The following is a 24468-nucleotide window of genomic DNA, read 5'->3' as shown; positions in this document are numbered from 1 at the left end:
AAACATCTGTGCTTCAAATCAGAACACATGGCTATGTTCTCTAGCCCTAGAATGCTTTACCTGTGGCTCCAAAAATTTGGATAAGTTGTTTCAGCTCCAATGTCCAGCAGAGGACAGAGTTAAAAAAAAAAAAATCATATATATATATATATATATTTTTTTTTTTATATGTTCTGAATAGTTTTCAAGACACTTTAAAGAAACTGTCATTTGAAGAGCACACTCAAAATGACACCAGCAGCAGCAGCAGCTTGGCAGGGATCCACAGGAGATTAGTGTTAAACTATTTCAGCTCTGGTACTATTCATGGAAAGGTGCCCTTGATTTCAGGAGCAAAGGGCAAAAGTCCTGTCCCAATTTCTACAAACACTGAATCTGTCCACAGGGGTGAAAATTTTCCATAAAGGTCTTAAGGGTTTAGAAAATTTGTCTTAGTAGAGTTATGAGTGAAACATAACTTTCCGAGTTCTCTACAAATACTTTGTTTGAGATTGTAAAAATATTTTTTAACTGACTCCACACATTTCAGTTGGACATTATCATGTCTGTTGTCATTAATACTAGATACAATCAAGTCTAAAATTAAAAAAAGAATAAAAAAAAGTGAAAGGAAATGAGCATTCAAAGCAACAAATCAGAAAGATTTTATCTGATATTGTTGGAAAAAGATATTTTGACATGGCTCAATTTCTACTTTTTGCCTTTCCCTCCTTAAAACAATATTATCCTTTTAGGCAAAAGTCCCATCACTTCAGTTATGGGTTTTCTTTCCCAGCTAGATTCAACCACTCAAAGCTATTGGTAGTGTATTAATTTCCTAGAAAAATCTTTATCATGACTTCTCTAAGTTCTTCCACTTTCTACCTGAGTACACGTGCTCAGGAGCTGAACAGAAGCCACATAACAATACTTAAAATCTTGAACTCCTGATGAACTGATAATATAGAATGGTGAATGATTTGCCACAATGCCTCAATGCTCTACTGGGTTAGTCTCAGTTATTTTTAGAAATAAGGCTTTCAATTGTAGCTATTATTATATTTATTCATTTGTTTCTACATATCTGTGATCTATGATTGTCCAGATTGTATCTCCTCAGCTACTGGAGGCATCGGAAACACCTTAGTTTAAAACTCTGTTTGTGACATTCATATGCCACTTCTTTATACAAAGTAATGAAGCTAAAGCAACTGCTAGCTCTCAGCAGAACACAAAAGTTCTAACCACACATATTCCCACATTATCAATTTTAAGCTTTATTGAGTCCCAGAATTCTTTATTATCAAGGACTGAAAAGGAATAAAAGTTGTGATCCAACAAAACCTGAGTAGAAAGGCTAATAATAAGATATAAATCATCATTTAAGATGTGATGTGTTACTCTTCCAGCTGCAAAATGGGAAAAGATTATTTGCTTTTCTTGATCTTTTTCAGTTTTATAGAATTGTATTGTTTGTTTCCTCCAGTTTACGTAGGCAGTCCAACATACACAATTTTGATACAGTCCAAAGTATTCATATCGCTTCTCAGTTCCCTGAAAATGGTATATTTTGTCCATCTGGCCAGATTCTTTGTCAAGACAGAAACTTTGTCTTAATTTTGTGGTTTTCATCAGAAATCACGATGGCTTAATTTACTTTGAACCAATGAAGTACAGCAGCCTTCTACTGCTGACTGTTCAGCACTTCTTGAATTTATGTATTGCTACTTGACCCACCTCTAGTGGGGGGAAAATTGTCAGAAGCAAAAAGGGTCAAAGTTCCCACCAGTTTCACTCAATCTTGCACAGCTGGGTCATGGCATGAATTTGGCTGTGTAGCAATCACATTTGGGTAGCTACTTTGGCTGAGAGAAGTTAACTATTGCGTGAGATACTAGAGCTGATGCACTGATGCAGATGGACTAGGGAGTTGAGAAGTGTTTCGTACGATCAGTTGCATATTAGTTTCCAAAATCACTCGTCCTCTCACAACATCCCAAAACACAGCAGTGTTAATAGGGAGATATGTAACTGCCCAGCTAGGGAGAGGCATATTTAGGGATTGATCACCAGTGATCAAACAGCAAAAACAAAGGGCTTGCTGGTGTGACGGTATTAGTTTATAAAATGAAGACATGAAAAAGAGCTCTAGATTTTATTCCACTTTAACCCACCATTTTCACTCTTAAAGTATGTGACAGGGAATCACACACACCTCTTTTGTGGGAGAAATATTAACAATAATGGCTAAATGCCACAGAAAATAATGGTCTTGTTATCTTCCTTCCCTCTCCTTCTTTTGTCCTGCTGCTTCCCATGTCCTAGTGCTGATTCCCTCTACACAGACCCCTGAGCCAAATGGCTAACTGGTAGAAAGGTAACACAGAAAGCAAAAAACAATAAGGGAATTATATTCCTCCTGTCTGTCAGGCAGAAACAGCTCCCTGAGCTGGTGCAAAGGACGAGGATGTCACATAGATCAGGAACTGTGCACTGTGGGAGCCAGTTTCCCCGTGGCTGCAGAACTGCCAGGTGAGATCAGCTGTACCCTTGAAGCATTCCCTAGGGAGGAGTGTCCACAGTGGCATTAGCTCACAGTGAATGGTGGGCTGCAAATCCACACTTTGTGACCTGGCAGAATGCAGTGGCAGAGTTGGCACTTCATCTGCACTGCTCCAACCCCTGGCAAAGGGTTATAAGGAGAAGGGGAATGGATGTAGGGGAACAATTTCAAAATGTAAGTAACATCACTTTAACAGATATTATTGTCACAAGGTTGAAACTTCTCTATTCTCTGTTCCTGACTATTGTCTTCTAGAGAGATTAGTGTGTCTTATTGACAATATATCTGCTAGAAATGTAACCATTCTCCCACTCCAGTTACACAGTGGGAGGTCAAATCCTGGCATCTGTCCTGGTCTCAGGACCCTGCTGAGTACTGGTCACAGGCAGAGTCTGGGCAGACTGAGTTGCACTTTTTATACCATCTTGTTTCTCCCAGATTATTTGAACAATTCTCTGTGAAAATGAGGAAGGCAATCTCTGAACCATGTAAATTTGTCCCTCTTCATCCAGGTGGTGGGCTGCCCCATGCTGGGCCACAGCTGGGATAATCTTTGACCTTGCAAGGTTTGAGTGCAAGACACACTTGCTGCAGCAAGGTTTCCTTCCCCTCTCACACGAATGCACACAAATTATAGCAGACATTCAGGCAGCAAGCCTGCTGCTTTACACCATCAGCAAGTGTTTGCACCTCCACCAGACAAACAGGCTTTTCACTGACAGAACCCTGACTGTGCTACAACTTTCCAAAATGAGATATTTGTTTCTAACTGCAGGAGCTAGTGACTGGCAGTTAGAAACAAATATCTAGTGACTAGAGCTAGTATCTATTTTGTTTACCTGTTGATTGCTAAGCAAACTTTAGAGGCACAAACTTAAACTAGAAAAAAAAAAAAAAACCACCAAAACTAGAAACTTTCTATTTAAAATGTCTTTCCTTGCTCTCTGGAGAAATCAGAGCCTTTTAATTTCTGGACTTTACGAGTTGTGAAAATTAGCTAATTCATCTTCAATCACTCTAATAAAGAAAAGCATCTTTTATGTTAGAGACACGCAGCCTAGATTTTTCTTCTTGCTGAGAAACACTTTTATGAATTTTTACTGCCATGGGGAAAAATTACATTATCTCAGGGCTTTGGGAAAAACCTATTGAAGAGGCCTGATACAGACCAGGCAAATCAGGCATTCCCCTGACTATACATGGTAACATACTTTAAAACTCTCCTTCTCACTCTACAGTCCTGAGACTTGAATTGCCATTTTTCATATGGCTGAGTGGCACAGACTTAAAGCTGTTGATTCCTCTACAGGGGTTCCTGATATAGTTTTTTCCCTTCTTCCTTAAATCTGGGAAAATTTCCTAATAAAATGTTATCATAATTAGAGAGATTTCTTAGAAAGTCTCAGCTTTGGTGACAAGAAATTTTTGTCAAAAAAACTTCAAGAGTACTATGTGATTTCTCTGGGTGCAAAATTATTATTAAATTATTATTTAGAGCCTGAAAAATGCTCAGGCACAACTCTCATTTCCTCCCTTGGGCTATTTGCAATGTATGAAAAGTAATTTATGGATTCTGTGACCTGCTGGGTATCATTCAGTCATCAAAGATTTTCCCTTTATAAATAATCACTGTTTTTGGAAGTGTTTGAGAACTAAGGGAATGCCCCACCACAGCAATAGCAAAGCTTTGCTACCAGCTACATCAGCAGTTATATCAGCTTTGTGGTCTTTTGTTTTAGGGGGATTCACTTTTGCTCTCACTGAGCAGGAATGTCAAGCTGCCTCCAGATGTTGGCCAACTGGGCTGTACATCTCATACTGATGCTAAAATGGAGTATTTTTCTGTTTGCTTTGAAATCTTCAACAACCATCTAAAAAGTAAATGCAACTTCTCACTTGTTTCTTTTGTGGATAATTTTAACTTTGATTTTTGTACTTTCAGGAAGCTGTCATTGTCAATGGTTCCGCTGCTTATCAAAATTGGCTTGTGCCAGGAAGCTCAGTTTACAGGGAATTTTGGATTTTCCATGTGTTAAATCCTTCAGAGGTTATCAATGGGTCTAAACCAAAATTTGAACAAAGAGGACCTTACACATACAGGTAAAAAAAGACACTTTAATATGTGACATTATATCTGCTGAAATAAAATTTATTTTTGAAATTCCATCATCATACTTTAGTTAGACATGACAAAAAATGCCTAAATTGCAGCTACACACAGCAATCCTAAATATTTTCTGGATTGTGTCTAACATAATGAAAACACAAATAGAAATAGGTAATTTGATGTGAAGCTGCTTGTACTTGTGAAAAACAATAATTCATTTGCCACAGTATCACAGAGACAGTTGCATTCCTTCCTGTTCAGTTTTCATCAGATTTATAATGGGAGAAAATGTGCCAGATGCCCTAAAACCAAGAGATTATCTTATCATCCATGCATCACTAATACTTATTTTAACAACATGGTTTGCTTTTGTTTTTTCTCCTTTATGAGATTTTTAATCAATAGCTTTTCTTTTTTCAAATTTTGCTTGGAAAAGCATTCCTTTTTCTGAGTGTACTAGCTAGGATGTAGATGCAGCAGTCCTCCCACATTCAGGGGAGGTTTTATTATCTGTTTAATGTTAAATGTGATGTTGACATAGGACTAGTTGATGCTTCTTGAGCATCAACTTATTAAGCCAAATATTTGTTATCACTGGCACCCTTGTTAGGAAATTTCTTTCCTACGATGATAGGATATTTCTTTCTCAATAACTTTAGGGATGTATATTATATTCACAAGATAGTTTCCCATTTCAGCATCTTCAGCCAAAATGCCTTGATGCCTAAAAGCTTATTTATTTCTCAATGGAAAGAGAGAAGGTTTGTTTCATAGAGTACCTGGGAAGACAAAGGAAAGACTTACACAGGAATCAGGAAAAAAACAGTTAAGAAATAATGCAGAACGTGAATTCCCACCAAACAGAAAAATTTTACTGTGGTGCTGCTGATGATGCTTTTTTTTCCCTTAGGGACAAATCTCAGCCAGCAGCCTAAATAAGACTAAGTAAGAAATGATGACTATGAAATGAAGGTTCTTCTCACTGCTGCACTCCTAGGATATTTGGTCTACCCGAGTAACTGTGACATTGAGTCTCTCTCTCTCTCAATCCCCTTTAAATATTTAATAAGTTACTATAGTGTAGAACAACTCAAAAGCACATAAATTAGGAAGAAAAATCACCCAACTTTCAGATAGGCGCTCTACTCATCAGGACAATAGTTAAAATTACATGTATACAAAACAATTCTGAGAAGCCAAGATCCAGCTGCTCTTCAGATAAAACCCGCCTTCACTGGCTACATCTATACCATGGGAAAATGCTCTCTGTTCCTTTTGTACCCCCAACACTCATGCTGGAAAATCTGATCCTGGAGTGTCCTGAAGATCCCTTCTGGGCTGGAGCTGTGAGAAGCTTTCTGGACCTGCAGCATGGACTGTAATTTGATCCCTGCTGGCTGCTGTCCCCACAGAGGGGTCAGGAAGAGGGTGGGACTGGAAGAGTGGAGTGAAAACTAGAACTGCAGCTGAAATTTGTACCTTAGAGATCTCCTGGCAGGGCATGACTGGCAGAACCTCAGTGGGACTGAAAGATTTCTTATAAATATCTGCATGCATATTAAATATTATCAAAGTAACATTATGGGATTAACCTGTTTTGTTGCAACACATGTCTACCAGACTAAAATTCTGAGGTTTTATGTCTGTGTCACCCCATGACAACCATGAGATAGCTTATGAAATGTGAAAAATCATAATTCATTAAAAAATATACAAAAACATATAAGATCCATTAATGACATAAAAATTTAAAAAAATTAATTATTTCCAAAAGAACAATATTTGTAGAAAATTTAATTTTTACATATAATCACATGAAAAGTTGATAAACCTTTTAGTGGTTATACAATGTTCAACATTCATTTTACTGAAATGTTCATCAAATTCTAAAAAACCTTCAGTCAGGCATGGTTATGTGTTTTCTTAAAAATCAAAGATTAAAAATATTCTCTGTTTGTGTTTTGTATTTCCAGGGTGCGATATTTACCCAAAGAAAATGTCATGGAAGGTCAGAATGGCACAATATCCTACATGTTGCCTAATATTGCTGATTTTGTACCTGATATGTCTGTTGGGACAGAAAATGACAACGTAACCGTCCTCAATCTTGCTGTTGCAGTAAGTACAGAAACAAATCTATAGTGTCCAGATACAAATGTTGAGCTACTGGAGGAAACAGGGAGGAAGGTCACAGAATCATAGCATGGTTTGGGTAGGAAGGGACCTTAAACATCATCCAGTTCCAACCCCCCTGTCGTGGGCAGGGATATCTTTCACTACAGCATGTTCAGAGCTCAAAAAACATCTTCCTAGTTAATTTTAGCACAGGAATAAATCAAGAGTTTGTGGATGGGTTCCCTTTGTGTGTGAGGCACTGCATAAGGAGTACAGGGTGAATTTTCCATGTTCTTTCCATAATACCCTCAGGTCTGCTTGGCAGGGGAGGCTGCATTGGTTCCCACATGGAACCAAGTTCCTACGTGGCCTCGCCACCACAGAGCCCCATGGTTCAATCCTGGAACTCTTCTGTCCTACTGAGCATTAGTTATTCAAAGAAAAGCACAGGGATCTTTACACAGAGTAGTGCTAGAGCCTTTTAAGGCTCAGTCACAGGCTGAGAATGTTTGTCTTTGACTAATATTTAGAGTTTTCATACATATATTCAGCCCTGGTTGTGTTGCACCAAATTTCTGCATGAGTGCTCAGGATTGCTGTGAGGTGTCTGCAAGGGGCAGAGGATGAGGATGGGTGGTGCTAATGCACAACAGAACCATACCAGCAGTCACAGAGTCTCAGAAGAGCCCATGCTGGAAGGCATGGTCTTCAGAAGATCATCTGATCCAAGCTTTTGTGAAATCATTACTTGGAGCTCTTCAGAAGCCCATCTGGCCATGGTCCAGGGCAACTGCCTCTCAGTGGTCCTGCTTGAGCAGGGATTGGAGCAGATGGTCTCCAGGGATCCCTGTGAACTTCAGCCGTTCTGTCATTTTGTGATTAGGGCTGATCTAGTGAACTCATGTAATCAGTCAAGAAAAACTGTCTGCAGCTTATGGCCAGTAGTTGTTTTGTTAAGAAGTGTCAGCTTTATGTAAAAACTTAACTTCAAGGGAGTTGCAAATCTGGGAACTGGATTTGGCAGACATTTCTTAGAGTCAGTCTCTTTGCTTTTAATCCAAAGCACATGGAGAATTTTATACTGAGCACTGATTTTATTGCTTTTGTAGGCTGTACCTGCCTTGTACCCAGGTGGTTTTATGCAATCAATAATAAACACTTGGATTCCTCCCAACACAACCATACTGCAGAACAGAACCATCAAAGAAATACTGTGGGGATACGAAGACCCTTTCTTAAAAAGTATCCCCTTCCCTGGAGTGAAAGCAACTGTGGGAGTCTTCTACCCAGTAAGTGAAATCAATGAGGAGAAAATGACTTCTGTTACCATTCTGTGAATAAAACCTCCTGCTCTGAGGAAGAAAATGCTATAATTTTGTTCAATATTTCTAACTGTTATTCCTTCTTGTTGCATCTGTTGCAGTATAATGGGACAAGCGATGGACCTTACAATGTGTATACTGGGACAGAAGATATTACAAAAACAGCAATAATTGAAAGCTATAAAAATAAAAGGTATCATAATATTGTAAAGTAATATATATATATATATGTATTTTCAAGGTATGGCTTTTAAAACTTGTTTCATTAGGAGCTATAGGTAAATGGAAGAAACTTCAATGATTCAAAAGAAACAGGATGAAGCCAAAACCATCACTTTCTTTCAGCTATCAATAATTCTGTAAGGAGCTTGGACTTAAGACTGTTGTTGATTCTTTGATAAAAGTATTTACTTCTGTTTTGCATTCTTAAGTAGATAGACTCCTTTTATCCCCTTCTAATGGATCCTATAATTTATCTGAATAAATTGACATCTCTGTCCTTAGCCTTTCCTAAGGGTCAGGCTTATCCTGGAACAATTATATTTGGTAATACAGGTAATTAAAGTGTTTACATGGCAGAATTTACTACATGCAGCATGACTTTTTTTTATGTTATAGGACTCTTTCATACTGGGAAGGTCACTGTGATATGGTTAATGGCACAGGTGAGCCTATTAAAGCTTTTTAAAACTTCAACACTTTTCTTCATATTTCAAGGGAATAATGAGTTACAATATTTAAATTAACTCCCCTGGGCTTTGCCAGTTCTGTATTCTGTGTATTAAGTATCTATATATATACAGATATACTACTAACATTATAGATGCATATGTGTGTATCTATTAAAATATATGAATTATTTATTACTGTACATCATTTTATATACACATGCACACAGCCTCTATATCTAGAGTAAATGTGGAAGAGAAACAAAATTATCCAGTTCTCTTGTTTCTATTAATTATTTTCATAGTACAATAAAATTAATATTTTTTTTTTCTTTACTATACCTGTTGAAAATTACCTTGGCATTTTAATAATGTACATTCATTTACACTTTTGAAAATTTAATTAAATGTACCAGAATGAACATCCTGATATATGAATAGAAATTGAGGCAACAAAAGAGGAGGCTGTCAGGTGAATGACTTGTAGATCACTGGAAAATGAAAAGGGATGAAGAAGCAAAGTAGTTTAGACTTGGATGAATAGACTGTAGACAAATACTTTTGAATTTTCTTTTAGACTGCATATGCACACAGCTGAGTTAAGAGACATTTGTTCAAGGTGATATTTTTCTTTTTGGATAGTGAAAGCACTGCTGTGAGGACACCACAATCTGTGGAGCTGAGGCTGGCAGGTGTCTTGATGGAGGCTTTTGCAGAATGTTCCAGACCTTCAGTAAATGAAGGCTTTTGTGTTGTGTTGTTTTGTTTGGGGTTTTTTCCTCCATTTTCCATTCTGCTTTACCTGGCATAGATAATTTTCCTGATAACCCAGATTGTGCAACAAGATTTTTTTGTAGTATTTAAATTTCATCACAAGAATCTGTTTTTCCAAAAGTCTGTGAGCCACAAAAGATTAGGTCCTTTTTAAATAATGTAATTAATTTTATAAGAAACAATATTTTCTTACATTCTAGGACTTCCCTCCTTTCTTATGGGGCCTAAATTTTGTTTATTTTTCTTCTGTAACTGATGGAATAAACATACGCTGCTAATTAAGTGCTCCAGTACAGGGAAAATGAGCTTTTACTTGTCACCAAAGATTGCTTCACAGTTTACAAGGTCATTCAGTGCAAAATTGCTACATTTGGAGATGCAACAGGTTTAAAAATTCTTGTAAGTGTAAAGTAATACCTTGTAAGCTTTCAAAAGAAAGCTCAACATGTGTAGCATAAGAAAATAGATAGATAAAAATATAAAACAATGTATGGGTCTTGACATGAATCCATGTTTGCCAATCTTACAAAATGCCAAGATTTAGAAACAGAGAGTGTGTTTAAGATGATCTCAAATCTTTGAAAAAAAGTGCTTCTGTCAGCAATGGGCAAGTGGCAGTGTGTAATTTATCCTTCGTGCTCTTGCCAGCTGGATTCAAAGATATCACAGATGTTTGCAATTGTTGGGTTATGGCTGCTGCCTAAGAAACTAAACAGAAATTGTTGCAAAAAACTAACAAATGTAGTGGTTAAAGGTTGGTTACAACACCTTAATTGGGAAAATGGCAGAGGCTCCTCTTACATAACTCTGGGTGCTTGCAATGCAGAAGTGCAAATCTGAGTGTCTGCACCCTTTTAGTGCAAGTGGAGAGAAACAACACCCAAGTGCTACTCCTGTGACTTACTTTGCATATCTACCATGGGGTGAAGTGGACTGCGCTCTAGAGTTGGTTTCCTCCTCTCCATTAGTTCTAGAAGGACCTCAACTTAGAGGCTCACTTGAGCAATCTTTGGTGGAAAAGGTTTAGCCCTGATTATTAAATACAGTTTGAAGTCTAAAGCTGTGTTTCTTGTAAGCCCTGAGTGTCATAACTGCAGATGACTCAAGCATCTCTAGGAGGGTTTAGGTCTATAGACTGCATAAACCTTGCAACAGGTTTTGGCTTCATATTAAGCAGAAATTTTTTTTTTCTTTTTTTTCTTTTTTTTTTTTTTTTACTATCCTCTGTTTTAAATGGGCTGATCATACAGCTTCACATCTGGGGACAAAAAAAAAAACGAAACTGCTGTATCTTGGCTCACTTTCAAAAACAATTACATCTTATCTGTGAAGTGCCTGTCAATGTGCAATAACTTACATAAACATTTTCCCCACAAATTACTCATAGTTTACTTTTGTCACAGCTTTACAGGAAAGTAACAACTGAGCTAGAACTTAAATCATGTCTTCTAAGTAGAATTGCCTTCAAGCTGTTTTTTTATTTTATTCACAGATGGAGCATCCTTCCCACCATTTGTTAAGAAGAATCAGGTACTTCGCTTCTTCTCCTCTGATATTTGCAGGTAGGCTGCTCCCTTCCTGGAGTGTGTTCACACCCACGTGTGCCACTGAATGTTTTTGTTTTCAGGGGGAGGCTGTGGTGGCTGTGCTTGGGCTCAGGACAGCCAGGCAGTGCAGCACAAACTTTTCATCTAAAACACAAGTAACGTTGTGAGTTGTGCTCGTGGCTCAGAGCCTGATTCTACCGCTTTTATGTCAAGTAGCAAGCTAATAAAATGTATTTTATTTCAGATAGTTAAAGATGTATATTCAGAAAAATGAGACATTGTTAGAGATCTGTAAAGGGCACTGAGGGCCACAGGGTTCACAGTCTTGAACCTCTTCTAAGATCAGGACCCAGCCTTGTTTCGTCTGAGAAAGCAACAGGTACAGCAGGGTCTATTTAGGTCCATCTTTGGCATGTCTGGAAAATCTCATCTATGCAGAACAGTATTTACTATCATTCAATAGGTACTCAAAATTGTTTTCTCATGGGATATTTTTACATATTTTATGTATTTACAAGCAAACAATCCTGCTTAATACATGTCATGCTGATGACTTTTAAGCCTGCTGCTTCTCTTGGGCCATCCAGTGTCCCCAGGTTCTCCAGTGGGATCACTGAAAGAAATGTCAAAGATTTAAAGTGCATCACAGTGTATTTACTTTGGGAGGTTCAAACCCTTTATTTATTTTGCTGCCTGGAAACAGATACTTCCTTTTTATTCGGCATAAAGTGGGACTTTGCTTTGCAGAGTGCTTGTTTTCAAAGATCAGTGTTTTTATATGAAGTTAAGGGTTTGTTTTTTTTTGTGAACCAATTTTATCCACAAACTGGAAAACATTTCCCAATTCATAGAAAAGCGAAATCTATGCAGGGGAGAAATGATAAAATTCTTTGGATTTATTGCACACAATAGATCCCTCTGGCCATTAAATTCTCACCATCCATGAACAGCAAAAGACAATAACAATTGCCCAAAGGTCCTGCAGAGGCAGGGTCAGGAAAAATTTTTCTGTCCATATTGCAAAACTCATCTTTTGTTTGGCTTCAATACAAAGTGTTGGTGTCCTGGTTACAGTACAGTGTAGCAACCATATCTCTGTGTCAGCTGATATTGAATTAGCAAGAAGAAGCTTAAGTAGTATTCTGTTTCATATTCAATGGAATAAGGTTATATGCAGGATATTGTCTGCATCATAAAGCTTAGATTATTATGAGGTCAGCAAAAAACCATATCAGAGATGCTTTATATGGATAAGCGTCTCTACTGTAGTCCTGAAACTTTCAAAAACCTTATAATGACTGTTGATGTAGCTGTGTGTAGGGAAAAGAGATCTCAGTTAGTTTGTTTATTCTGTCTATATCGTTTATTATTAATATTTGATTTTTTTTCTGGTGTTTCTTGTACTGGCATGCTCGCCTCTGAGCTTGTAAATCTTTTTGTGAAGGTGTGGAATATTCTCCACTACAGAGAAACACCTCTACAATTCACTGAACAGTGTGGCAGGAGCCTGGGCGTTGTGTCCCTGAGGGGGTTGTTTCTTTTGACAGAGGCATTTGGGAGATCTTTCAGAAGCATTGCCACAAATTTAGACTTTTAATCCAAATGGCTGAAATACATTTCTCCTCTTTTGTGTTCAGATCAATCTATGGAGTTTTCTCCGAGAAGCAGGTTGTGAAGGGAATCACACTGTATCGTTTCATAGTTCCTCGTGAAGCATTTGCATCACCAACTGAAGTTGGAGACAATTATTGCTTCTGCACGGATCGAGAAATATCAGAGAACTGCACATTAGCTGGAGTCCTGGACATCAGTGCCTGCAAAGCAAGTATGGTGGTGACACAGTATTGCCACACAAGATGTTTAACTGGGGACAAGGCACTTGTCCTGGAGATGAAATCTGACTCTGATACTCAGGATGTTTGTCTGTGAATTCTTCCAAAGGTTGCTCGTGAGACCCCTCACATTTCTGCAGCCTCATTGCCCAGAATGAGGACTATGGTATTTCTGTATTTTGCATAGTACTATGCAAGGTTGGGATACCATAGATTATGTACTGAAACTGCAGGAATGTGTGTGGAGAAGGGACAGGAGGGGCACTGTGTAAAACCAGAGACAGTTCTGCACCTTGTGTCTGTGGCAATTCACACACATGGTGGGGGTGGGAATGTACACAGTTGTATGAATGTACACAGACAATATTGGCTTAGTGTGGTGTTGGTAAAATAAATATATACTGAGTCTGCATTTGGTGCAGAGTGAGCTGCAAGGGGTCCCTTCAGGCTAAAACAAGATCATGAAGGTGGGGGAGACAGTGACAGCCATGTCCTCACCACAGCATGAAACTGGGAGCTCTGCCAGCTCCACAGTGTAGACACAGGATAAGCAGGATTTGTAACTGCAGTTTATCTCACTATGCAAATTCTCCTCAGGACAAAAAATAAATCACAAAATGCTCAAATTTTGTATTTTTCTTTTGGTTTGGGTTGGGGTTTTTTGGTTTTTTTTTGGGGGGTGGTGGGATTAGACTATTAACATTTTTATCTGGATTTTACATCTATACAGCAAAACTATGTTTAGAAAATAACCAGCGAAGATGAGTACCAAAGACTTCATGATTCAAGAGAGTTTGTTGTTTTTTTTTCAATAGAAAGACCGGTATATATCTCTCTTCCTCATTTTCTTCATGCAAGCAAATCTATATTGGATAATGTGGAAGGCCTGAGCCCAAATGAAAAGGAGCATGAGACATATCTAGACATAGAGCCTGTAAGTCCAAGTGTTTAATGCTTGTACCGTGGAAAACTTTCAATGTTTAAATTTAATAGTAGTAGAACTTGGCCTTTTTACCAGAGGGATAAGCAGAAGGTGCAATATTTTCATGCTTGCTTTTCTAAGGTCCTCTTTCAAAGTGGTATGGTTTCAGCAGGGGAAATTTAGAACAGGGCTTTATCTCATTCTGACCTTCAAAGTTTGGACAATCTGTTTTGATTTTTACTTTATGGGGAACGTAATAGATTCTGCAAACTGTGAAGTATGTTGTAGCTTTTTTATGATCTTCAGGTACTTTGAGAAAATTTCTGTGTGAATTTGTGAAAATTTCTGAATGAAATTTCTGTTTCCTCTACATTTAATTTTTGATTTTTTTCTTTTTTTTATAACTAGCCATTTTTTGATAACTACTATCTCAATTGAAACTAAATAAACATAGATGAGTTTCTTTCCAGTTGATAGAACTCTGAACAGTATGATTTAAATGGACCTAATTTAAGTCCTTGTGACATGAATTGTCCAGCAGATCTACCAAACAGAATGAATTTGACTTCTTACAAATTTACCTTTATTTCTGTTTCAGTGATTCAGATCTATAGGTGTACTTACCAAAGTTTTGTGAATTGTATGATGAATTCAAAGGTTCCAAAATTCTATTTTGCTCTTACTTTGAATGAAAAGGTAAAATCGATGATTTCTCACTAAAATTAGGCAGTTAAGCTATATAACTTCAATGAGGAGACATGAAGTTAAATCTTTGTTTCACCTTATTTGGAATAGAGATATCAACCATATTTTCCTAAATGTTACACAAAAATTTCAAGAATCACAGCCTTTTTCTGTGAAAGATAGAGAGCAGAAGAGAGATATGAAGAACAGATTTGACCTTTGTATACATCTGTTTGTCCTGATAGGAAAGGGGTTTTTTCTGCCTTATGCAAGGTAAATATCCTTCATTTTTAAAAAGAAAATGTATCTGATTTTTTTGCTGGAAAAAAACCCTGAAGCATATTTTTATATGAAATATGCCATGACTGATTTAGTAGTTGTTAACGTTGTCTTCAGGTTTAAATGTAAATTACAAAAGTAGCTATGGTAAAGCCATAAAATTAGAATTTCTGTGAGAAATGAGAAACCCTTAGAAACATTACCATTTCATAAAAATTAATCCCTCAAAACTTAAGGAGAAAATAATCCCAAAATGCTTTTTGACACAGTCCATATTGTAGGCTTTGACATCTAAGAAATTTAAATCAATGTTTTGTTGGATTTTTTCACTGGTTTTAGGTGACTGGTTTTACACTACGATTTGCAAAAAGGCTGCAAGTAAACCTCCTTGTGAGGCCTTCAAAAATTAAGTAAGTGCTACATCTTTATTTTATTTTTAAAGAAATTTTAAGTGGTCTATGAGAGTATGAGTAGAAATGTCTTGGACAAGAAAGAATAAGAATATTTCTCCAAAGCTTGTTCAAAGTAAATCTTCCTGAGCAGGGCACTGCCCAAGTATTTTAACACACATTTGATTTCCCTACAGAGGTTTACAAGACAAAATGTTCTCAAAAATAACATTCTGATAAAACCCAAATGGGGGCCATGAGGATGAACAAAACGACAAACTGTACTTTCTGTAATAAATCCAATGAGAAAGAGAATTTATGTATTCCCTATCACTAGATAGTTTTATCATAAGGGTCAGTGGGTCTCTAGCTGTTTTGTTTTTCCTCTTCATTGGCCTAAATGTACATAGATAAACATGCCTTTGGCATCTTGTAAATATGAACACCACACAGATCTTCACCCCTCTCTGTGTCTGACTCCCCATATGCAGATTAGACAGAAAATGATAGTTGCCCAATATGTAAAATGGCTGTTATTAATTGTAGTTTTGGTTTGGTTTGGTTTTTTTCACTCCAAAAGTATATTTAAAAGGGACATCTGGAAACCAGATAAATATAGTTAGAGAAGAAAAATGTTTAAGTACAGAGTGGGCTTATATAACAAACTAAAAGTAACATACTGTACTTGTTTTCTCATTTCAGGCCTTTAAAAAATATTAAAAAACCCTATGTGTTCCCTCTTCTTTGGCTAAATGAGGTTAGTAAATTTTATGTCTATTAGCATTCTCTGTTTTGAAACAAACAAACAAATAAACAACAAAAAAAACAAACCTACCTAGCTATATCAGTCTTGGTGCCCTGAAACTGGATAATTAAACTCATGCTGTGATTCTCACCACACCAAGAGTATATTCGACAAGGGAGGTCTTGCATGTGTACCTTTGACTGATGTTTTCTTTTCACTGTTTCAGTCTGCTGTTATTGGGGATGAGAAAGCAGAAATGTTCAGAACGAAAATCTCCGGTCGGCTCCAGATGCTGAGCATGCTGCAGATGGCATTAATCATTGGAGGCTCTGTGCTGTTCCTGGCGTTCATGGGATCCTTCTTCATATGCAGGTCAAAGAAATTAAAATAAGTAAGTAAGCACTTAACAGCTCAGTACTCAGCAGTGACTTCTCAGTGTTCCAAGAGTTCAGAATCATTACCTATTTTGTTGTTCTTATTTTCTTACATGCTAGAAAATTCAGTAGCTCTTCTGTAGGAAATCATCCAGATAATATTTTCAAGTTCTCTTCCCATCATAAATCTTTCAGAATGCTCTTAACTCAGGAGTGAGCACTGGGAACTAGATCAGAACATTTTTGTTTGTTGAGATTTCTTTATAGTCACTGTTTTGTCCAAGACTGTTGAAGTGCTCAGAAGTGTCCTCTAGCACCTTTCTGAGACTGAGGCCACACGGCTGCAGGTTGCTGTGCTCTCCCAGGACATCCCCCTGTCAGAGGTTCAGAGAACCCACTGTAAACGGCACTTTCTATTGAGTGCTGGTTTCTCACTTCTTTCTCTCAGTGTGCATCTCAGTAATGTTAGCCTGAGCACCTCCTGGACATACCTAGCCCACAGAGGCAAATATGCTCCCATCAGGGGTAGACTGACCAAGTGCTGGATTGATGTGCTGATATCTGGGGAAGCAAACACAATTTTGAAGTTATTTAAAAGAAGTGCTGAGACATGAACATTATAGTGATAAATATACTATACTAAAGAGGTATTCTTAAACTGAAGACTTCACCATGTGCTGAATTCTGATTTAATTTCACAACAGGTGAAAAGACTTCAGAAGCAGTCAATGTTTAATTGAAATTTCAGCTAAGCAGCTTGTTAAAATTCAGAGACAAAAGGTATGATTCAAGACACATTTAATCCATGTGCTGTGGAATTCAACATGTTTTTCCATTTTGAGAAGACCAGCTTACTAACCCAAAGAAGCTGAAGTTTTTGAAGATCCACAATTCTGACATCACTAAATAAGCCACTGTGGAAAATACACTATCAAAAGACTTTGAAACTTTTTACACATTTTAAATTGCATTCAAGCAGACTGAAGTGGAGGTGCAGTTGGATTTTAGTCCACCTTCTGCCGTTATGCAACTTGCTACTCATTTTCTTCTGGATTTGCAAGAAAAATGAAAGCCGCTTGCTGATGTTCCATCTCTGAGCACAGACTGGGAATGAAAACAATTTGGAACTCATGCTGTGCTCTAGATGCTCTCATTGCAATATTTCTCTCTGTTCCCTTCAAGGAATGGAAGCTGCTGCAATAGAACTGCTCTCTGTCCTCTATTCAGGGATGTGAATTGCATTGAATGTGAAGTTTATTATGTAAAGTTACTAACTGTAATACATGAAGTTTATAAAAAACTTACTAAAATATGTGGTTCATACATTTTATATGGAGATGGCTCATAGATACACCACAGTCATCCATATGTTGATGGAGCTCATTGACATGTCTCCACATGCTGTTTATTAATCTGGACCACTCCCTAACTTCCAACCTGCTCCACTGCTCTTCCTGTTGCCTCCTGTAAGCTTTTATATCTGCCTCTTGTTTGAACACCAGCCTCTGCAGTGCACTAAGCCCACTTGGCCCACTTCTCCCTTGGAAAATGATCTGTCACGTGACAGGCCAAGAGAAAATATTCCAAAATGCTTCAGAGACAGGAAAGACTGAGATAATGACTTTGATCAAACATCAGAGGGTTCCACTTGCTATAGAAGCACACAAATGAAAACAGGTAGCACCAATTACTTACTGATAAACCATCTGCCACAAGGAAATTTGCGAAACCATTTGTTTAATGAGGTGTATCAGCCTGTAGACAGGTAGCAAACACTGACATCTCCATAAATCATTGACGTTTTCAATTTATCTGAATGCTGTATTTTATTCTGAGAGTAAATGGGGCAAATATGGAGTGTTACGAAGTCTCTTTCCATGGATTCAATAAATTCAGATCAAGAGCCTAAGTTCAGCATTTTCTGAGATTTCTTTTCAAATCTTTTATCCCCTTATTTAAGATAAGAAAAGAAAAGAAAAGAAAAAGGGAAATCAAACATTTCCCTTGAGAGGTCAGCCTCTCATATCCTGCTGTTTGGAAACAATGCTACAGTGGACTTTAAGCAAGAAAGGTTTGTCTTGCTATTAAAGGACAATGTCTTTGGCTGGGTAGTGTAAGGTGTTCTTACCTTTGGAAATAACGGGAAAATCCAACTGATTATAATGCTGGTGTTTTATTCCATTGTTCCTTATGGACAAAGTCTTACAGCAATCAGTAGAGCTGATGAGTCACAGAAATCCCAAGATACTATTCTTGAAGGTGAGGTACATGGCTGCACTCTCCTTTCAGCTGTGAGCTGGAGCTGCCAGCTGCCAGGGCAGCTGGTGTGACACTCGAGGGGAGGGCTGCTCTCAGCCTGTGTATTTGACTACTCATGCTGCTGGCTAGTCAATGAAGAACACCTTTCTCTCACATCCTCATTATTGCTGGTGTCATATGTGATGCTCTGTTCCCATATTAGTCTGGGGATAATTTGACACAACTGAAGCCATCCCTAGAGTCCTATTGACTGCTCAAAAATTGTGGGGACAGCTAAAGTAATTCAGCCACATCTCTGAGATAAACACAGCTCTGCTGTGGTTCAAGATCTGACAGCAACTTTTTATAATAAAATGTCCTTTGTGTCAGGATCTAACATGAAAGGAACAACTGCAGTGCTCCTGTAGCTTTTGATATGCTAATATTTCAGCTTCATTTTATTTCACTTCAAGTACATTGTCAGTTAGTGTTTGCTTTACCAGTGTTCTTTAGTGCTATGTGGTGCTCCAGCGGCAGTGATCCAGCAAGTCAGGCCATGATTTTAAATGTCTCAGGGCCAAATTTTATATGGACAATTTTATATAGAACTATGTTTGTCCATATGCATAATCTCATTGATTTCAATGCAGGTTTGGATTTTAAACTATGTCCAACACCTAGACTGCACTTGAATTGTAATTTGTAGTTCTTTATCCAAAGCATCAGTTACAGTTATTGTTAATTTATGATACTAAGGCTAATATTAAGTATTTACATTTGTTCACACAGTGCAGGGTAAACTGTCATTAGAAACATTAATAAAAATACAAATAAAATAAAGCTCAAATTTTTTTTTTTCTGATATCCTTATGTTTAATTGTAAATAAAAATTTCTGTGTTGAATAATGAAGTTCTTGTGTCTCTTTTCTTGGTATTTTGGGGTATGTTTTATTTTTCTAGAAACTGATTTTATAAATTAATGGATAACTGAGGCTACAGCTAACTTAGTTAAATCATTTTACTCTGGCACACCTCAGCTTCCTAGAAGGGCATGTTGCTGCGTGATATATTAGAAATATCAGTGGCATACAACATTTACTGTCTCTGTTGGTTAGAAGCCAGTGCTAATAACACCAAAGTCGTGCATTTGATCCCCATGTGGTCAATTCACTTAACAGTTCTATTCAATGATCCTTATGGGTCCCTTCCACCTCAGAATATTCTGATTCTGTGATTTATGTTCTGGATCACAAAAAGGAGAAGACTTTGCTGAACACGGTGAGCTCAGAATGTCTAAACTGAAGCAATTCTAAACAAACCCAGGAAGCCAAGCTCAGAGAGAGGCACATTTTCAAACCCTTGTGTTGGCAGGTGTTGGCACATCCACTGCACAGCACAACACCAAGGGAATTTCCTGGCTCTGCTGGCCCAGCAGGTTGGGTGGGAGGCAAGACTGGCTATGCTCATGCCTCATGTTCCCCACAAACCCCAGGTCCTTATGTGTGAAAATTGCTGGTCAATTTGAAAGGCAGATCTGACCAAAGATCTAACAGCCCACACACTTACACCCAAGAGTGGGTGTGCCAGCTCTTGATCTCTAACTGTAATTATGTATGTGTTAAAACCTGTTCTTCCCACCTAGCCTACCACTGTCTGTTAAGGTAACATAAACATGTTACTATACCTTGAAAAAGAAAGAAAATTAGTGCCTTCTATGTTCTTTTAACTGTGAGAGTAGGGAAGGGCTTGTTTTATTCGTGGGTGTACACATCAGCATAATTAAAAAAGAAATTTAATAACTAATAAAATATGCTTACAGCTTCTTTTTCTTTCTCAGTAGCCATATAAAAACAGAGACCAGAAAGACAAATGACTTGTACATACCAAATGTAATCTGCATTTATAAATAAATGCTATTCATTTTCCATTCTCTGTTCCCTCTTTGCCTATCCATTGGCCCTGATGCCCTGTGGTTTCACCCTCTCCCGAAGGTGCAGTACCTGAAGCAGGCAGGGATTTACAGCCTACCCAGGCATCACCAGGCTGGGATCTTTCTCAGTTCTATTTTGTAAGAGAAACCAAATGCTTTGTGTCAGGCGCCACCCAAAGGGCATCCAGGTTTTCATAAGTTCTTTTGCTTCACCTCATCATAGGCAATCAAAAATTATTCTGGCTATAATTAAGTTTTGCTACCTCTGCCAGCTAACATCACCATATAAAATTACAACACTTTTAAAGCAGTGCAACAAAAAGTCCATAAGTGTCTGCTAGATGTCAGGTTGTTGAATGAAGGTCTAAGACAAATTTTAATGGCCATTAATATTCTGGAGTGCTTTACTAAGACCATGGTTTCCTTTGAGTTCTATGAATTGTTGTTTTTACAAAATACATGGTTGATAAAAGTAAGCCCACCCAAAGTTTCCAGGACTACTTCTTGCACAGCATCCCTTGTGTAACACCAAGGATTTGTGGACAAATCAGGAATTACATTGAGCTCTGTGTGGGCTCTTTCATGTGATTTAGATTTGCAATTTTATCTTTACCAGAATATCTGGGCATAGGACTGGGAAAGTCACATTTTTGCCCATGCTTTGCCCTCGTAATTTTCCAGCTGAAAAGCTCCCATGTGAATGCTTCTGAAGTTAAATTTCTTGATTGATTCTTTCATGATAGGAGCTAAACCCAGCAGCAGAAAGTAAAAGCCTGCTGGAGGTGCAGGTACTCTTGGGTACTGACATTTCCTGTGTTTTTACCAGACATGTGGAGGCATTTCCTTTTCCATGAATTCACTCCACAGGTGTAGCTATCTTTATATTGGTCAAACACCTGGTCTGTTTTGTAAAATCAAAAGTTATCACTACAGTGAAAGCACCCCCACCCCCCAAAAACAAAAACCAAAAAACACACACTGTCACTGCAGGAGCTACATTTTATTCTGCAGTCTTGACAAGCTCAGCCTGGTTGTCTTCAGCAGGAGAAAATGAAGAACACTATTGACATTCACAGAGTCACACTGACAGAAAATAAGGTGGAAAAGGTAACCAGAAGCCACTAATTATTTCAATTTTTTTCCTATGAGTAGTGGGAATGCATTAAGAAAGAACTTCTGGCAAAGCATATGCTTTAATTCAGTGATAAATCAGTGCCATTAAGACCTTAATTCAGGAAATCTATTCCAGTAGACATCTAATCTTCCAGGCAGTAGAAAAAGTATTTCCTGAGCACCCAGGAGCATCACCTGCTTTGCTGAATGGATGTACATACATGTCATTTTGGTACAATCCTGAACAAGTCTAATAGACTTACACAGTTTTTCTAGCAGTAAGAATAAGTTAATAGCCAGAGTTATCAGCCATAATGTGGAATATGGGCATTCCAAAAGCTTCTATTCTGATGTGAATCCATTTGGATTACACTGACTCAGATGAAGAACATGCTATGGTTGAGGTTATTCCTTTACACAAAGCTAAAGACCGGGAGGAAGATGATTTTTAGTCCACAAAGATGAAGGGGATTCTGGCTCTGTTGGGATAACGGTTCAGATATACAGGACTCTTTTTGTTAGTTTTAATTCTTACTGGGTTGGAATCAGAAGTAGTCAAAAACCTAAGGCCAGAAACTCTTGATCTTCCTTTCTATCCTGGTGGAGAACCTCTTAACACACGTGCTAAATGCATCTTCTCCTCAAGGAAGGAGAAAGGTGCATCAGTTTTTGGAGTTTATATTATCTATTTCTTAGAACACCAGATTTTATCAATCCAGATGAAAAGCCAGACTTTACCCTGTGTTTTACCTGAATTTCTTTCTGGAGCCAAGCATCTCCTAGGCATTGGAGCACCAACTCTCAAAACATTTAAGTAGTTCTGTTTAAGGCTGCTTTCACCCCAAAGAGGGTATTCTGTCTGGAATCCCTGAGTGAAAAGGCTGGTGGTCCCTGAAATTTTACACAAAAATAAAAGCAAATATACACAGATGGTTTAGCATGACAATGCCTCATGCCACTGTGAAAACTTTCAAGAGTGTATTTAACTCAAATTCATTTGGTAAGAGAGTCCTGCAAGCCTTACTTCACAGCTTCAGGAGCATGGATGGTCAGTGACCCTAGCTGTGGTGGTAGAGGTTAGATCACACCACATCAAAACCTCCCAGATAGCAAATTAAAACAATTTTTACATAATGTCTGATATCTCATTATGCACTAAAAGCTGAAATTTGAATCTTATTAATTCTCACAAAGGATTGAAACAGAACAAGTCAAACAGATATCTGAGTTTAAACCATTCATGAGTGGTTCTACCTTGAATTAGTATATTTGACTTTGTGTTTCAATCTATCTAATGCAGCACACAGAGAAGACAATTTAGGCAACTATCTCTGATCAATCAGATCTGACTGAGACCTGTTACATAGTTTTATGAGTGTTTAAATTTCTGACAGGTGGTTAAAATCACCTATTTGGTCATCAACTCTAAGAGACCAGAAGTTCTCAGTATTGCACAAAGGATGATGAAATATTTACAGACACAAAGATGTAATTGCAGTGTCCATAGCTCATGGTATACAGAAGCTAATGGCAACTCTTCCAAAACAAAACCCAAAGAAGTTTAGGAGGTAGTGGGACAACAAGAAGTGACAGGGCTTCCTTCAGATGAATATCATTTTCAGGACATCTTTTTCAGTAAAGCATTGCGTGTAAATACTATTTTCCAAGTAACTGCAATTATATCTTACCTTGCTATTGTGCCACTTCTTTTCCTCTCTCATTGTGCTCAAAGAGCTGTCTGAGATGTACTTCAGTCTGGAACAGATTTTGCAGCTTTAATTGGTTGCTGAGTCTTGTGTGTGTACCTTACTGGGAAATGCTAATTGTCTATTTCAGCAACTCATCTACTGTGTTCTGCTTTCTCCCTCTTCCCTTTAAAGTAAAAGTTGAAAAGTGGGGGATGAAATGTAGATGTAGGGAAGAATGAAGGGCATCTCACATGGTGATGGGAATGGATGGATGACTTTTGACAAAACCCAATTGAACAGCCATATCAGCAATTCTTGAGTGCCCCCTTGCAAAGTAATGAGGATAATGGTGACTCTTGGATACCTCAAATATCCCAGAGGATGTCCTGTGAGAAGTCTTGTTAGATAATTTAACAATCTTTTTCCATACCTGCATTTTTCAAAACTGGGCTTTTTAACACAGTTATTGAGCTGAAAACCAGGCAGAAAGAGGGTTTATGAGTGCAGGAGGCCACAAAAGTCATGTAGGAGGTTAGTCACTGAGCCTATACATCTAGCTTTGGTAGAGTCCCTCTGAAAAAACTGGCCTTGCTTATCCTCATCTCAGACCCTCAATCCTCCCTTGATAAGCAGCCAAGCTACATCATTCACTGGTATGGGACCAGGTATTCAACATTTAAATATTTTTATGTTCTTTATTCAGACCTTAGCCCTTTTATGGTACCTCCCATAAACCTCTTTCTGAGGAGAAGAAATGAATTGCAAGAACACCCAACTAAATAATTCAGGAGCAGTTTTCTATTAACTTCTCTTGCTAATCTCTTCTAAGGTTTGTTTTTTTGTTTTTTGTTTTTTTTCCACAGTTGCTTCTTGGATATTTCAAAACAGTATTTTGGAAGAAACGCTCTCTTGCAGCCTGAAACCCTGAATGCCATGGTTAGATACAAAAAGGCATATTTTACTCTTTTGAAAGTTTTGAGTATTTTTGTTCCGCATGTGTGACAAAGCCAGTTGGCTACAAGATGGACCCACTGCTGGCCAAGTCTCAGCCCATCAGCGACAGTGGCAGTGCCTCTAGGATAACAGAGTAAAGAAGGGGGGAAAGTTGTTGTGCAGGAGAAATTGCAGCTGGAGAGAGGAGTGAGAGTATCTGAGAGAAACATCCCTGCAGGCACCCAGGTCAGTGCAAAGGAGGGGCA

At 37.9% G+C, this 24468-nt stretch overlaps 1 protein-coding gene across 4 annotated transcripts in view; it reads left to right on the top strand.

Moving 5' to 3' along the window:
• Nucleotides 1–18209, top strand: part of LOC131591565 (platelet glycoprotein 4-like) — a 29999-nt gene extending 11790 nt beyond the window's left edge. For all 4 annotated transcript variants that reach the window (XM_058862382.1, XM_058862381.1, XM_058862380.1 and 1 more), the window contains exons 3-14: nucleotides 4485–4642; nucleotides 6623–6767; nucleotides 7874–8053; nucleotides 8188–8279; nucleotides 8705–8751; nucleotides 11021–11090; nucleotides 12713–12900; nucleotides 13723–13841; nucleotides 15132–15202; nucleotides 15884–15938; nucleotides 16153–16317; nucleotides 17005–18209. In XM_058862382.1, the coding sequence (XP_058718365.1) occupies nucleotides 4485–4642; nucleotides 6623–6767; nucleotides 7874–8053; nucleotides 8188–8279; nucleotides 8705–8751; nucleotides 11021–11090; nucleotides 12713–12900; nucleotides 13723–13841; nucleotides 15132–15202; nucleotides 15884–15938; nucleotides 16153–16317 (1290 nt within the window). In that variant the 3' untranslated portion in view covers nucleotides 17005–18209. The remainder of the gene's footprint in view (nucleotides 1–4484; nucleotides 4643–6622; nucleotides 6768–7873; nucleotides 8054–8187; nucleotides 8280–8704; nucleotides 8752–11020; nucleotides 11091–12712; nucleotides 12901–13722; nucleotides 13842–15131; nucleotides 15203–15883; nucleotides 15939–16152; nucleotides 16318–17004) is intronic.
• The last annotated feature ends 6259 nt before the right edge of the window (nucleotides 18210–24468 follow it).

Source organism: Poecile atricapillus, chromosome W (genome assembly GCF_030490865.1).
Source record: "Poecile atricapillus isolate bPoeAtr1 chromosome W, bPoeAtr1.hap1, whole genome shotgun sequence".
NCBI lineage: Eukaryota > Metazoa > Chordata > Aves > Passeriformes > Paridae > Poecile > Poecile atricapillus.
This window is presented reverse-complemented; position numbering and strand designations above follow the sequence as displayed.